At 42.7% G+C, this 13911-nt stretch overlaps 1 protein-coding gene across 1 annotated transcript; it reads left to right on the top strand.

Moving 5' to 3' along the window:
• Window positions 1–776: 776 nt before the first annotated feature.
• On the top strand, window positions 777–13702 carry polr2a (RNA polymerase II subunit A). Its single transcript, XM_079475745.1, has 28 exons — window positions 777–1113; window positions 1872–2004; window positions 2078–2214; window positions 2349–2522; window positions 2629–2910; window positions 3003–3164; window positions 3379–3599; window positions 3947–4079; window positions 4170–4294; window positions 5021–5231; window positions 5344–5553; window positions 5640–5808; window positions 5886–5980; window positions 6063–6266; window positions 6363–6585; window positions 6730–6913; window positions 7081–7252; window positions 7411–7516; window positions 7854–8059; window positions 8200–8671; window positions 8745–8845; window positions 9061–9165; window positions 9264–9446; window positions 9546–9749; window positions 9860–10046; window positions 10137–10250; window positions 10343–10492; window positions 10600–13702. Exons 1-28 carry the CDS (start codon window positions 1027–1029, stop codon window positions 11745–11747), a joined length of 5898 nt encoding a protein of 1965 aa, XP_079331871.1. The 5' UTR covers window positions 777–1026; the 3' UTR covers window positions 11748–13702.
• Window positions 13703–13911: the final 209 nt, after the last annotated feature.

Genomic DNA, 13911 nt, shown 5'->3' with positions numbered 1-13911 from the left:
GAAAAAAGCGCGTGTCGTCCAACCTTTGCTTTTACTCGACCTCGAGGATTCTCGCATTTTCCCGTAGAACACAAACAAAGCAAAGGAAATTTAAATAACTCCTTAGATAGAATTCAACAGTTGTACAAAAGAAAACCAACTTAATAATTGTAATTGTGTAAAAATCATATTTTAAGTTAAAAATGCATATACTAATCCATGATGGGAGGTGGAGGCCTTTCGCACGAGCTTCTTTTCCAACACTCTCAGCTGATCCAGAGCGAGACGGACGGAACAGCACGGGTTTTTTTTATTTGCTAGGAGGTTGAAAAAATACCCTTCGGGTAAAATCGGCAATGCTCGTGAAGAAGGCGGGCATTACTGCTGTTAGTCTACCGCCGTCAAGCGTTAGTTGCGATTGGCCAATTGCGCTCCTCTCATGTATATTAACAAAAAGTTTGACGAATAGTGTTCCACCAGCTTGTATCTTATCTAATTTTCATACATCGAGCATCGAAAGCTCCTCCCCTAGTTTATATGGACCTATTGAATCTCTGCGTACGTTATGTCCCACCCTAAGGTGCGTGTGATTCGCAAGCCTAAACAGCTCACAATCTCATTGGTTCCGAGTCAAATTCACTAAATGATTCATGAATTGCAGTCTCGCAGCCAATAAACGTTCAGAAATGGCGATACATAACCCGTCTTCTGACTGTTCAGCCCCTGCCAAGTAGGCTGTGTAAACCTGTAGCAAATCACACAGTCTATATAAAGACGTGTGAGAGCGGTTTTCTCTCAGATGCGCTTAGAGCGCACCGGAGTGTAGATCGGGGAAAGGGAAGGGGCTTGCCGGTAGCTTCAATAGTTAGTTTATAAACATAAATCTGAAAGCACATCAAGTAGCAAGATACGGTTGTCACTGGGAAACCGCCATCGGACGAGTTCCGGTCACCATTGGGTGCCAAGAGAGTCTTGGTGGCGTTTCAGAGGTGTTCCTTCTTACAAAGCGGCGTGCCGGGGGAGGACGCGTCTCTTTGAATAGACAGGATGCACGGACCGCCTTCAAGCGACAGCGCATGCCCATTGCGCCTCATCAAGAGAGTGCAATTCGGCGTCCTCAGCCCTGATGAAATTGTAGGTTTCGCACTTGGGAGGGGGTATTCTCTTCATTCTTTGAGTATTACTGTGTTACTCAATCCTCATCGTGTTAAAATCCTATTTAATGCGGAGAATAACATAAACTGTCTTCTGTGAGACTGTGTTTAGCTAGCATAGCTAGCCGGCTAGCCAATGCTTCTAGTACGAACATGTGTTAGAAAGTAGAGCACTACACAAAATTCCACGTTAACAGTTAGCCATCAGACTACTGACGTCTTGTTTTTACTTCTTTAATATAGCTTTGTAGTGATATTTGTTATTTGTTTTCTCTTGACTGTTTCGGAGCCACATGGCACACTCGAAGTTACTCCCTAGTTTCCAAATTGTTCCCCATGTTTCCCTTGTTGACAATAAATATACAAATTTTATGTGCATGCTTTTGTTCATTTAAAGAGGTCTTTTGCATTCACTTTAATGTTTCCTGAAATGCAGTTCTGTTTGGGGAAGAAAAGTATTGCAATAAACATGAATCAAAAATATTTGGCTTTCGAGGCTGTTATGTTTTTTTGAGAGAACTGTAGCAACAGTTTTCATTCAGTAGCTTGCATTATTTATCATGTATTTGTTAATGGGGATGAGTTCAATAAACGTTTAATTTCATAGTCGTGTTTTGAAGTTTAGTTTCTTTGGAACCGTTCATACAGTCAAAGAAACTTCGTGCACAAGTAACTTGTGGCAAATCAGTTTTGCTTTTGCTGGCCCAGTATATATGTATAAAGCATTTTATTTTTCAGAAACGGATGTCCGTTACTGAAGGGGGTATCAAATACCCTGAGACCACGGAGGGAGGACGCCCTAAACTGAGTGGACTTATGGACCCCCGACAAGGGGTGATTGAAAGATCAGGCAGATGCCAGACGTGTGCAGGTGTGTTCAGCTTTTTATGTTAATGCATTTATTAAATCAATTTGATAATTTTACTGTAATTCCTGCTGTATAGGTAACATGACTGAATGCCCTGGCCATTTTGGTCACATTGAGCTGGCTAAGCCAGTCTTTCATGTTGGCTTCGTCACAAAAATCATGAAGGTCCTCCGCTGTGTCTGTTTCTTCTGTTCTAAGCTGCTTGTGGATTCGGTATGTAGTATTCTCAGTAACCGATCTTATCTTGTCACCATCTTCTCTGTTTTGGATCTGGTTTTTGTAACTAATGTCTTTGCATTGACAGTAAAATCTTTATATCAAGTCTATTATATATATTTTTTCTCCAGAACAATCCAAAAATCAAAGACATTCTGACAAAGTCAAAGGGGCAGCCCAGAAAGCGCTTGACCCACGTCTATGACCTCTGTAAAGGCAAAAACATATGTGAGGGTGGAGAGGAGATGGACAACAAGTTTGGAGTGGAGCAGCAGGAGACTGAAGAAGACATTACCAAAGAGAAGGTGCAGACTTGCACTTACCCATTTTACATGTTCTCATTTCATTCAGAGCACTAGACATTTTAATTGTTTTTGTGGATGTTTAACTGACTAGTTTTCACATCTCAAGGGTCACGGAGGTTGTGGCAGGTACCAGCCACGTATCCGTCGTTCTGGCTTGGAGCTGTACGCTGAGTGGAAGCATGTAAACGAGGACTCTCAAGAGAAGAAGATTCTCCTCAGCCCTGAACGCGTACACGAGATCTTCAAACGCATTTCAGATGAGGAGGATGTGATATTGGGCATGGACCCCAAATACGCTCGACCAGAGTGGATGATCGTCACTGTTTTGCCCGTACCGCCTCTAGCAGTGAGACCGGCTGTGGTGATGCAAGGTTCTGCTAGAAACCAGGTTAGCTTTTCTTAGCATTACAAATGTGTTGCAAATGTTAGTAGGGATTGCTGATGTATTTATGGTTTAATTTATACACCCTTTCCTTCTAGGATGACTTGACACATAAGTTGGCTGACATTGTGAAAATCAATAACCAGCTGAGGAGAAATGAACAGAGTGGAGCCGCAGCTCATGTTATAGCAGAGGATGTCAAGCTGCTTCAGTTTCACGTGGCCACCATGATTGATAATGAACTTCCAGGTCTACCAAGAGTAAGTTTAGCACACTATAAGTCAAAACTAGTTGTTGACACGATTCATGCATTTGTTAGCATCTCAAATTTGTATATCAAAGGATGTCCCTGTCTTTTTAATGGTTTTATATCTATTGTTCAAAATGGTTCAAGACGAAGCTTCACATTTAGTTCACACACACTGTAGTTTAAATACCTTATGTAGAATTTGCCTCCTTATGCTTTATTTCTAGGCCATGCAAAAGTCAGGCCGCCCACTAAAATCCCTCAAGCAGAGGCTTAAGGGTAAGGAAGGACGTGTCAGAGGTAATCTGATGGGCAAGCGTGTGGACTTCTCTGCCCGAACTGTCATCACACCTGACCCCAACCTGCAGATCGACCAGGTGGGAGTTCCTCGCTCCATAGCTGCCAACATGACCTTCCCAGAGATCGTCACACCCTTTAACATTGACAGGTAATGTGTTAACAAATTTAGATCTTGCGGTCAACTTAGATGCACACCTACATTCTAATTAATTTTCTGTGTCTGTACTAGTTATGGTTTGCTAAACAATTTTGTCTCAAAGTTGAGTTTTGATATTATACAGAGTAGTCTTATGCTCTTTACTTGACCCTAAAGGCAATATAAAAATTCAAACCAAAATAAAATATATGTTGGAGTTTTTATGCTAGATTCAAGATTTATTTGGGTTCCGTTGATATTGTACGATGTGTGCTTGACTTAAGCTTTTATACTTTTCACATGTAGTTCTTTCTCTAGTTTTTGTATACATGTCTAATTTTTCCCCTTTAACTTTGCAGACTTCAAGAACTTGTGAGGAGAGGTAACAGCCAGTACCCTGGAGCAAAGTATATCATCCGAGATAATGGTGACAGAATCGACCTGCGATTCCATCCTAAACCAAGTGATCTTCATCTTCAGATAGGATACAAAGTAAGTTTCAACATTGTTACCAGAAACTGTAAAATTGAGAATTTCAACACATGTTGAGCATTGTGTATAAAACCCTTTGTTTCTTTCCAGGTTGAGCGGCACATGTGTGATGGGGACATTATTGTATTCAACAGACAGCCAACGCTTCACAAAATGTCTATGATGGGTCACAGAGTGCGAATCTTGCCTTGGTCTACATTTCGAATGAACCTTAGGTAGGCTTTATCTCAAGCTTAAAGGGAAATTTCAGAGGACAAACAAAATCTCCCCATGTTTTACTCTCAAGGCATCTTAACTGAATTGACTGTATTCTTCTTGAAGATCTGAAGCAAATAGATGCGTTTAAGAGAAATATCCATATTGACAGTGTTATTAACGTTAATGTTTAACTTTCGTTATCCCTCGGCTACGCGTGAACCAGAAGTTTGTTTTTCCGGCAAGATGCAGGCGTTGCCGTAAGTTCCGTTGACAAACGCAGCATTTTTTCGTTTTGTTCCAATAGTAAACTGCCTCAGTGCAGGAGCTTTCATAACGGTCATTTGCGGTTAAAACACACCTCTGATTCACTCACAGACGAGGGATTACAGAAGCTAGACATTAACGTTAATAATGCTGTCAATATGGATATTTCTCTTAAAAGCATTGATTTGCTTCAGAAGACCATTAAGACCACGGAACCGTAATGAGCAGTTATTTGATAGATGGATGCACATTTTGGAGCATAAAAAAATTTCCCCTTCTACCACTTGGCAGAAAAATTATAACTTGCATTATTTTTCAAGAAGAAAGTCATATTCAGTCAGGATGCCTTGAGGGTGAGTAAAACATGGGGACATTTAGTTTTGTCTCTGAAATATTGTTTTAATGTTTGTCTGGTGTATCTTTGCTTTTTGACCTTATTGTTGATGACAAATGTAAAAAAAAGCTACTTTTACTTTTAGTGTGACCACCCCGTACAATGCTGATTTTGATGGTGATGAGATGAATCTGCACTTGCCGCAGTCTCTGGAGACTCGAGCTGAGATCCAGGAACTGGCCATGGTGCCTCGTATGATTGTCACACCGCAGTCTAATAGACCCGTCATGGGAATTGTGCAGGACACACTTACAGCTGTGCGCAAGTTCACAAAAAGAGATGTGTTCTTAGAAAGGGTATGTTTACAAGTCTTTCAATATTTCTAAGCAATTTTCCAAAATATTCGTTGTCTGATATTTTGAAACTTGTTGATTTAACAGTCACTGTACTTTGTGTGATTTGTTTCAGGGTGAGGTGATGAACCTTCTGATGTTTCTCTCCACATGGGATGGTAAAATGCCACAGCCCGCAATCTTGAAGCCTCGTCCTCTCTGGACGGGCAAACAGATATTCAGCCTGATCATTCCTGGACACATTAATGCCATCCGTACACACAGCACTCACCCCGATGAAGAGGACAGTGGCCCTTATAAAAACATCTCTCCTGGAGATACCAAGGTGCAGTATCGAATCAGGCTGAACATGGCTGAAATTTAAGCGAGTTGAACTAAATAAAAAAATAAATTATTTGATGGATTGTGCAGGTTATTGTAGAGAACGGGGAGCTGATCATGGGGATCCTTTGCAAGAAGTCTCTGGGAACTTCAGCGGGCTCGCTGGTCCATATTTCATACCTTGAGATGGGCCATGACATCACAAGACTATTCTATTCCAACATCCAGACTGTTGTCAACAACTGGCTTCTCATTGAGGGTAGAAGAAATATATATTTTTACATTCGTCTGACGCTTCCTTGTGTTTCTTTGTGCTTACTAACTTTCTCACCTCAGGTCACTCTATCGGTATTGGAGATTCCATTGCTGATAAGGCAACATATCAGGACATTCAAAACACTATCAAGAAAGCCAAACAAGATGTGATAGAGGCAAGACATTGTGGTGTTACTGAATGTCATGTTTTCAGCACGCGTTCAGTTCTGTAATTCATCCTAATGTTTACTTATGTAGGTCATTGAGAAAGCCCACAATAATGAGCTGGAGCCCACTCCAGGTAACACACTGAGACAGACCTTTGAGAACCAGGTCAACCGCATTCTGAACGATGCTCGTGACAAGACTGGTTCCTCTGCCCAGAAATCGCTGTCCGAGTACAACAATTTCAAATCCATGGTGGTGGCTGGTTCCAAAGGCTCGAAAATTAACATTTCACAGGCGAGTTTGTTTCCTACATTGATTAATTGTACCTTGAGATTGTGAATCAGTCAAGTTTGATGCATTCTTTATATTTGTTGTTGTTCTTTCCTCTAGGTTATTGCTGTGGTGGGGCAGCAGAACGTTGAGGGTAAGCGAATCCCTTTCGGTTTCAAGCATCGCACTTTGCCTCACTTCATCAAAGATGACTACGGACCAGAGAGTAGAGGCTTTGTGGAGAACTCTTACTTGGCCGGTCTCACACCAACCGAGTTCTTCTTTCATGCCATGGGAGGCAGAGAGGGTTTGATCGACACTGCAGTCAAAACTGCTGAGACGGGTAATGACTAAACTTAAACACAGTCCAAATTGTACATAGCATTGCTTGTTTTTGGTTTTCCAGCCAGATGTGTCTTTAAAAATAAATGCTTATACACGTTATTGCGTTTATTTAAGTTAGTTATCTTATTACTTTTCTCCTTAGGTTACATTCAGCGTCGTCTGATTAAGTCTATGGAGTCTGTCATGGTCAAGTATGATGCTACAGTCAGAAACTCCATTAACCAGGTTGTCCAGCTAAGATATGGAGAGGATGGGCTGGCAGGAGAGGCTGTGGAGTTCCAAAATATGGCAACCCTTAAGCCATCCAACAAAGCTTTTGAGAAGAAGTAAATCTATATTATGTTACATGCTAACCTCAAATGGTCAATTTTTAGGTTACGTTGTTCTCATAACCAACATTCATTGAACGCAATGTATAATATCTGTTAGACCCAGAACAAATTGAATGACATCAATGATTTAACCTTTCACCTCTTCATCTTTAATCACACAGGTTCAAGTTTGAATACACCAATGAGCGAGCTCTCCGTCGCACTCTGCAGGAGGACGTGGTTAAAGACTTGATGACCAATGCTCATGTCCAGAGTGCACTAGAGAGGGAATTTGAGAAGATGAAGGAAGACCGAGAGATCCTGAGGGCCATTTTCCCCACAGGAGACAGCAAGGTCTGACCCTTGAGCTGTTAGATTGTTTATATGCATCGTACCATCTATCATGGTCTGTGGTTGAGATCAGCCTTATTTACATTCTATAATGTGCAATATCAATATTCATGTCTGTCTGACTTACTAGTCACAATTTAAAAATACTATATTTCCTGTAGGTGGTACTGCCGTGCAATCTCGCTAGAATGATTTGGAATGCTCAGAAGATTTTCCGCATCAATCCTCGAACACCAACTGACCTAAACCCTGTACGGGTTGTAGATGGTGAGTGAACAATTTTGATTCAAATTTCTAAATGTTGGTAATTAGCCAGGTTAGGAATCAAAATTTCGATGTAGTTTATACACGCTTTAACAGCGAAGTAGACATTAGTTCATGTGATTCTTTTAAAAAGGGATAGTTGACCCGAAAATGTCAAGTAAAGGTTATTGTTGGGCTGGCAGATATATCTGCTGATATGACTAGAGTATAAAATTCTTATACTGTAATAAAAGATTACACTAACAGGTGAGTGCATCTTTTTAATCTTAAAAGAAGTTGTGGCAGCAGTGCTATACTTTCCTTGTGATATGTAATGATGTTTCCTTGTTCATTTGTGTAGGAGTTAAGGATCTGAGTAAGAAGCTTGTCATCGTGAACGGTGAGGACATGTTAAGCAGGCAAGCCCAGGAGAATGCCACTCTACTCTTCAATATCCACCTACGGTCCACCCTCAGTTCTAAGAGAATGACTGATGAGTTCCGTCTAAGCACAGAGGCTTTCGATTGGCTGCTGGGAGAAATTGAGAGCAAATTTAACCAATCTATCGTAAGTTTGAGTGCAGTTGTTGGTCTGCCCTGACAAAGCTGTCTATACTACTATATTTGCCTTTAGCCATTTAAGGAATTAATTCTCCAGTTCATTCTACGATCTGTCTTGGGCATTCACATTGACTTTTTGTTCCTCAGGCTCACCCCGGTGAGATGGTTGGTGCCCTGGCTGCTCAGTCTCTGGGAGAGCCTGCCACTCAGATGACCCTGAACACATTCCACTATGCCGGCGTGTCTGCCAAAAACGTTACTCTCGGTGTGCCTCGTCTCAAGGAGCTGATCAACATCTCAAAGCGTCCCAAGACACCCTCCCTGACTGTGTTTCTCCTGGGCCAAGCGGCCCGTGATGCAGAGAGGGCGAAAGACATCCTGTGTCGCCTGGAGCACACAACCCTGCGCAAGGTCACTGCCAACACAGCCATTTATTATGACCCCAATCCACAAAACACTGTGGTGACCGAGGATCAGGAGTGGGTGAACGTGTACTACGAGATGCCAGACTTTGACGTGACTCGCATTTCACCCTGGCTGCTGCGCATTGAACTTGACCGTAAGCACATGACTGACCGTAAGCTGACCATGGAGCAGATCGCTGAGAAGATCAATGCAGGTGAGGATAAGAAATCAGTTTGATCTATACAAGGTCAGCTAAGTGTGACCTGACGGTAATCCCTTTTTTCTAGGTTTTGGTGATGACCTGAACTGCATCTTCAATGATGATAATGCTGAGAAACTGGTGCTGCGAATTCGAATCATGAATAGCGACGAGAACAAATTCCAAGAGGTCAGTGTTCGGTTCTGCAATGCATTTGATGATGCATGAATGTCTTTAAGGCATGTAACAAGATCGCAAAGTTTATTTGGAATCATGTTTGAAGTCTTTGATTTTCTTCAGTTTAGTCATGTATGAGTATATAAACTTAAATACTACAGTATAATGCTTTATAGTTTAATATAAAGGCAAAGCAGTCTGTATTAAGTGTCTTGTCTTGTGCCTAGGATGAGGAGGTGGTGGATAAGATGGATGACGATGTCTTCCTTCGCTGTATTGAATCCAACATGCTGACGGACATGACTTTGCAAGGCATTGAGCAGATCAGCAAGGTACCTTCCATTTTGACAGTATAAAAAAGTACCCCAAAAAAACACTGTTTAAAGTTAATTTATACTTAATGATTTTTCTCCATTTTGTGTCCCTGCAGGTGTACATGCATCTTCCACAGACGGACAATAAGAAGAAAATCATCATCACAGAGGAGGGAGAGTTTAAGGCTCTCCAGGAGTGGATTTTGGAAACTGATGGTGTGAGCCTCATGAGGGTCCTCAGCGAGAAGGATGTTGATCCTGTCAGGACCACCTCCAATGACATTGTGGAGATTTTCACTGTAAGAATTTACTCTCGCCATAATTACACCTGTAAGCTGTATTAGGTGAAGTTAAGAATAAAGAAAACTAATAACAAAATGTCTGTTTTTCACCTGCAGGTCCTTGGTATTGAAGCAGTGCGTAAGGCTCTGGAGAGAGAGTTGTATCATGTCATCTCTTTTGACGGTTCTTACGTCAACTACCGCCATCTGGCCTTGCTTTGTGACACAATGACCTGCAGGGGGCATCTCATGGCCATTACTCGTCATGGTATCAACAGACAGGACACCGGACCACTCATGAAGTGCTCCTTTGAAGAGACTGTGAGAACATTAAAAAGGCTTTTCACATATCTAACCCGGAGTACATTAAATTATCTGGATAAACTGTTTTCAAGTGTCAAGTACAAAGCATAATCTTTCTTCATCTGCAGGTGGATGTCTTGATGGAAGCTTCATCTCATGGTGAAAGTGACCCAATGAAAGGAGTATCTGAGAACATCATGCTGGGACAGCTTGCTCCTGCAGGCACTGGCTGCTTTGACCTGTTATTGGATGCTGAGAAGTGCAAGTATGGCATGGAGATCCCTACCAACATCCCTGGTATCAGTGTTGCTGGACGTAAGTGAAACGAGAGCTCTAGCTCTTAATTGAAGCGTATGGTTGCCTTCACCACAAGTAACCTTTTAATGTTTACTTTCTTCCTACTAGCCACGGGTATGTTCTTTGGCTCCGCCCCCAGCCCTATGAGTGGCATGTCTCCAGCTATGACTCCCTGGAACACAGGAGCCACTCCTGCATATGGTGCTTGGTCACCCAGTGTTGGTAAGTTAAAATGTTTTGCCCTTTTATTTAACTTTTATCATTTTTTGCAGTGCTTATGCATGTTAAATGGTTTATTGCTTTCATTCTAACAGGAAGTGGAATGACACCCGGTGCGGCAGGCTTCTCTCCCAGTGCTGCATCTGATGCCAGTGGTTTTTCTCCTGGATACTCTCCAGCCTGGTCACCTACTCCTGGCTCTCCTGGATCACCTGGACCGGCCAGCCCTTACATCCCCTCACCAGGTTATTTAATTGTTCTGTTTGTCAAATTGGTTGAAGTTGGTCAAGTTGCACTTGGAGGTTCCAACCTGAACATGCTTGTAATCAATTATTTCTTTCACCATTTTCAGGAGCCTTGTCTCCCAATTACTCCCCAACCTCTCCTGCCTACGAGCCTCGTTCTCCAGGGGGTTACACCCCGCAGAGCCCAGGCTACTCCCCAACCTCGCCGTCATACTCTCCGACGTCTCCATCTTACTCCCCCACCAGCCCCAACTACAGTCCCACATCTCCGTCCTACTCTCCCACGTCACCCTCCTACTCCCCCACATCGCCATCGTATTCGCCAACGTCTCCGAGCTACTCTCCAACCTCGCCCTCTTATTCCCCAACTTCACCATCTTACTCCCCAACCTCGCCATCGTACTCTCCCACCTCCCCCAGCTATAGCCCAACATCACCAAGTTACAGTCCAACCTCCCCCAGTTATAGCCCAACATCACCATCCTATTCTCCAACCTCTCCATCTTATTCCCCAACTTCGCCGTCATACTCGCCCACCTCTCCCAGCTACTCCCCAACATCTCCGTCTTACTCTCCAACATCTCCGAGCTACAGCCCCACTTCCCCCAATTACACACCCACATCACCCAGTTACTCCCCGACGTCTCCGTCGTACAGCCCCACCTCGCCTTCCTACTCACCTACCTCTCCAAATTACACCCCGACCAGCCCAAATTACTCCCCCACGTCTCCTTCGTACTCTCCCACCTCCCCATCCTACTCCCCCTCCAGTCCACGCTACACCCCACAGTCTCCCACCTACACCCCAAGTTCACCTTCTTACAGCCCAAGCTCCCCGTCATATTCTCCCACTTCTCCCAAATACACCCCCACCTCTCCTTCCTACAGTCCAAGCTCTCCCGAATACACCCCGACATCCCCCAAATATTCCCCCACTTCCCCGAAGTATTCTCCTACTTCGCCCAAATACAGCCCCACCTCTCCAACCTACTCCCCAACCACACCCAAGTACAGTCCCACCTCCCCCACTTACTCCCCAACGTCTCCCACCTACACCCCAACCAGTCCCAAATATTCCCCCACCTCCCCGACCTATTCTCCAACTTCTCCAAAATACTCGCCCACATCCCCTACCTACTCTCCAACTAGCCCGAAGGGCTCCACCTACAGCCCCACTTCTCCCGGCTACAGCCCCACCTCTCCAACCTACAGCCCGGCCATCAGTCCAGATGACAGCGATGAGGAAAATAACTAAAGATGATTGGATCGGGGGTTTGTTCCACTTCACAGATCGGCACTCTTGCCCTGGGAAAATGACTGAAGGAAAGCAACTCAGCTGGAGGAGCTGTGATTTACAGGGAAGGCTGAGAAAATGGGCTCCTACATCTGATGTCTTGGTTTCATTCTTTTTGGATTTGGACTGTTCTTAAAGAGCTTCACTAAACCAACATATTTTCAGTGGTTTGAGTTTATTATTACATCACAGGTTTGAACTAAAAGCTGGACAAGGCTGACTTTTGTGTAATTATTTCGTTCAAATTTGGGGGAAGATTATTGAGCGGTAACTCAAAATGAGTGGAAATATGTAGGAGAATGACAGTTTTTGGAGGGAAATGACCATTCAAATTCCTCCTCTTTCCTTTAGTTTCTGTCTCCTCCTTAATTCAGTGTTGGATGTAAAGGAAATCAAAGATTTTGAAGTATTGCCAAAAGCCTTTAAACTGAAAACAATGGATTATCTAAAGTTTCAAAATGAAACCTTGAAAAACTTCTATAGCTTAAATAGAAAGGAGACGAACTGACCTTTCACATTTTACAGAAACGTATCTTTTGTCAGTGTAAATAAGCGCTTGTTGCCAGTTTTGTTTTCTCCACGTGTGGAGGTCAGAGCTGACATCTGTTTAAATGTTAATGTTGATTTTTGTCAAATGAGCTCGCTCATAAAAAAATGTTACTTCTAAAGAAACAGGAGTGTTATTAAGAAGTGGCGTTTTGAAATGTGATTAAAGTGACTCGCGCATTGTTCAGATTAAAACATGTCTTGTAATACTGTAGTCTGTAATGTATGCCAGCCCATGATATGGGTAAAAGTGTTGTGTAGTGATTTACCCCTTTTATAAAGATCTGAGAGCAAGAAAGGATGCGTGATTTGAAGCATCGTCTTTCTACTCCATTCTTCCCTTAATGTCTCCATCCCCAAAAGATGCAAGCCTTATAGCCTTCACCAGCATCTGCCCAGCAATTTACAATTTCAAACAAAAGGAAAAATGTGTAACCAGCAGTCTGGTGCATCTGCGTACCCAGAGGAGTGTGAATTTTCTTAAATGTGAAGTTAGGTGATCTTACTGCTTTGCTTAGGCTGCAAGCGTTTTAAACCACCTAGGTTCAGATCCTTCTGTCCTCTACTTAACCCCTTTAAAAGCATGTGTATAATTTTCTGATATTGCAATCACTATACTAAAGATATTTAAGTACAAATGCTATTCTCGTGTGATCAAGCGAAGCATTTTTACACAATCTGCTGGCTTTGTGGCTGTCGCTGGGTCAGCCTCGCTCTTTGGATTTTGTAGACGCAGTTTGCAAATCGTTTCCTTTTGAGTGTACGATTTCGTATTTGGCATAATCTCGCCTTTAGACCTCTTGGTCACTTGTTAACCCAAATTTGTTGCGTACAGAATTAGTTTAATCTTATTGTTTGCCTAAACAGTAGAGGGAGCCAGAGACCTATTTAATATGGCTGACCCAGGGGCTGGAAGTGGCATTTAGATAACTTTGTGTTGGTTAAAGCAACCACAAACACTGCCCATCTTTGTTCCAGATTGAAAGTGGCAGGTGTTTTGTTGACCTGAAAATTATTTTTGATGCTTCTGTTAAGTTTTAAGGCCCTAGATTGCATTAGGCAGAGCAGTTTTGACCATGTCTCCTAATGCACTTTGTTTGCCTTCGGTTTTAAGGATGTTTCAAACAAGTCTAATAAATGCTCTATACCTGTGCGCTCAGTATGTGTGTGTGAGTGAGTGAGCGAGCGAGTGCTTGTGAGTGTGCATGAAGGTATACTGAGACAGGGTTATCTTGAGCTTGACTAAATACTGGGTGGGGTTTATGGGGAAAGGAGAATTTAAATTAAGAAATTGCCACTGTATAGAAATCGATTTGATTACTTCTCTGTATCTATTTGTTTTTTGACTTGGAAGAATAAAACGTTTGACTAAAACTGGTGTTTATCATTTTTAAACAGGCCTGTTAGTATTGTCCGCATGTACTGATGAGATGAGAGATTTGGTCAAAGATGCCAAGAAGGCCTGTCCCGGCTTGTGATTTAAAACTGAAGCTGTTTACATAAGCCTCCAAAACCTGACCGAATCTTGTGTGATTTCACCCAAATCAACATCTACATATCCAGAATGCAATGGCTCAAC

The sequence above is a fragment of the Barbatula barbatula genome, assembly GCF_947034865.1.
Source record: "Barbatula barbatula genome assembly, chromosome: 16".
Taxonomy (NCBI): Eukaryota; Metazoa; Chordata; class Actinopteri; order Cypriniformes; family Nemacheilidae; genus Barbatula; species Barbatula barbatula.
This window is presented reverse-complemented; position numbering and strand designations above follow the sequence as displayed.

Coding starts and splice junctions, on each gene's coding strand:
- polr2a (XM_079475745.1), top strand. CDS start 1,027: ATGCACGGACCGCCTTCAAGCGACAGCGCATGCCCATTGCGCCTCATC. Junction 1,114..1,871: donor TCCTCAGCCCTGATGAAATT/GTAGGTTTCGCA, acceptor TTTATTTTTCAG/AAACGGATGTCCGTTACTGA. Junction 5,981..6,062: donor CCAAACAAGATGTGATAGAG/GCAAGACATTGT, acceptor TTACTTATGTAG/GTCATTGAGAAAGCCCACAA.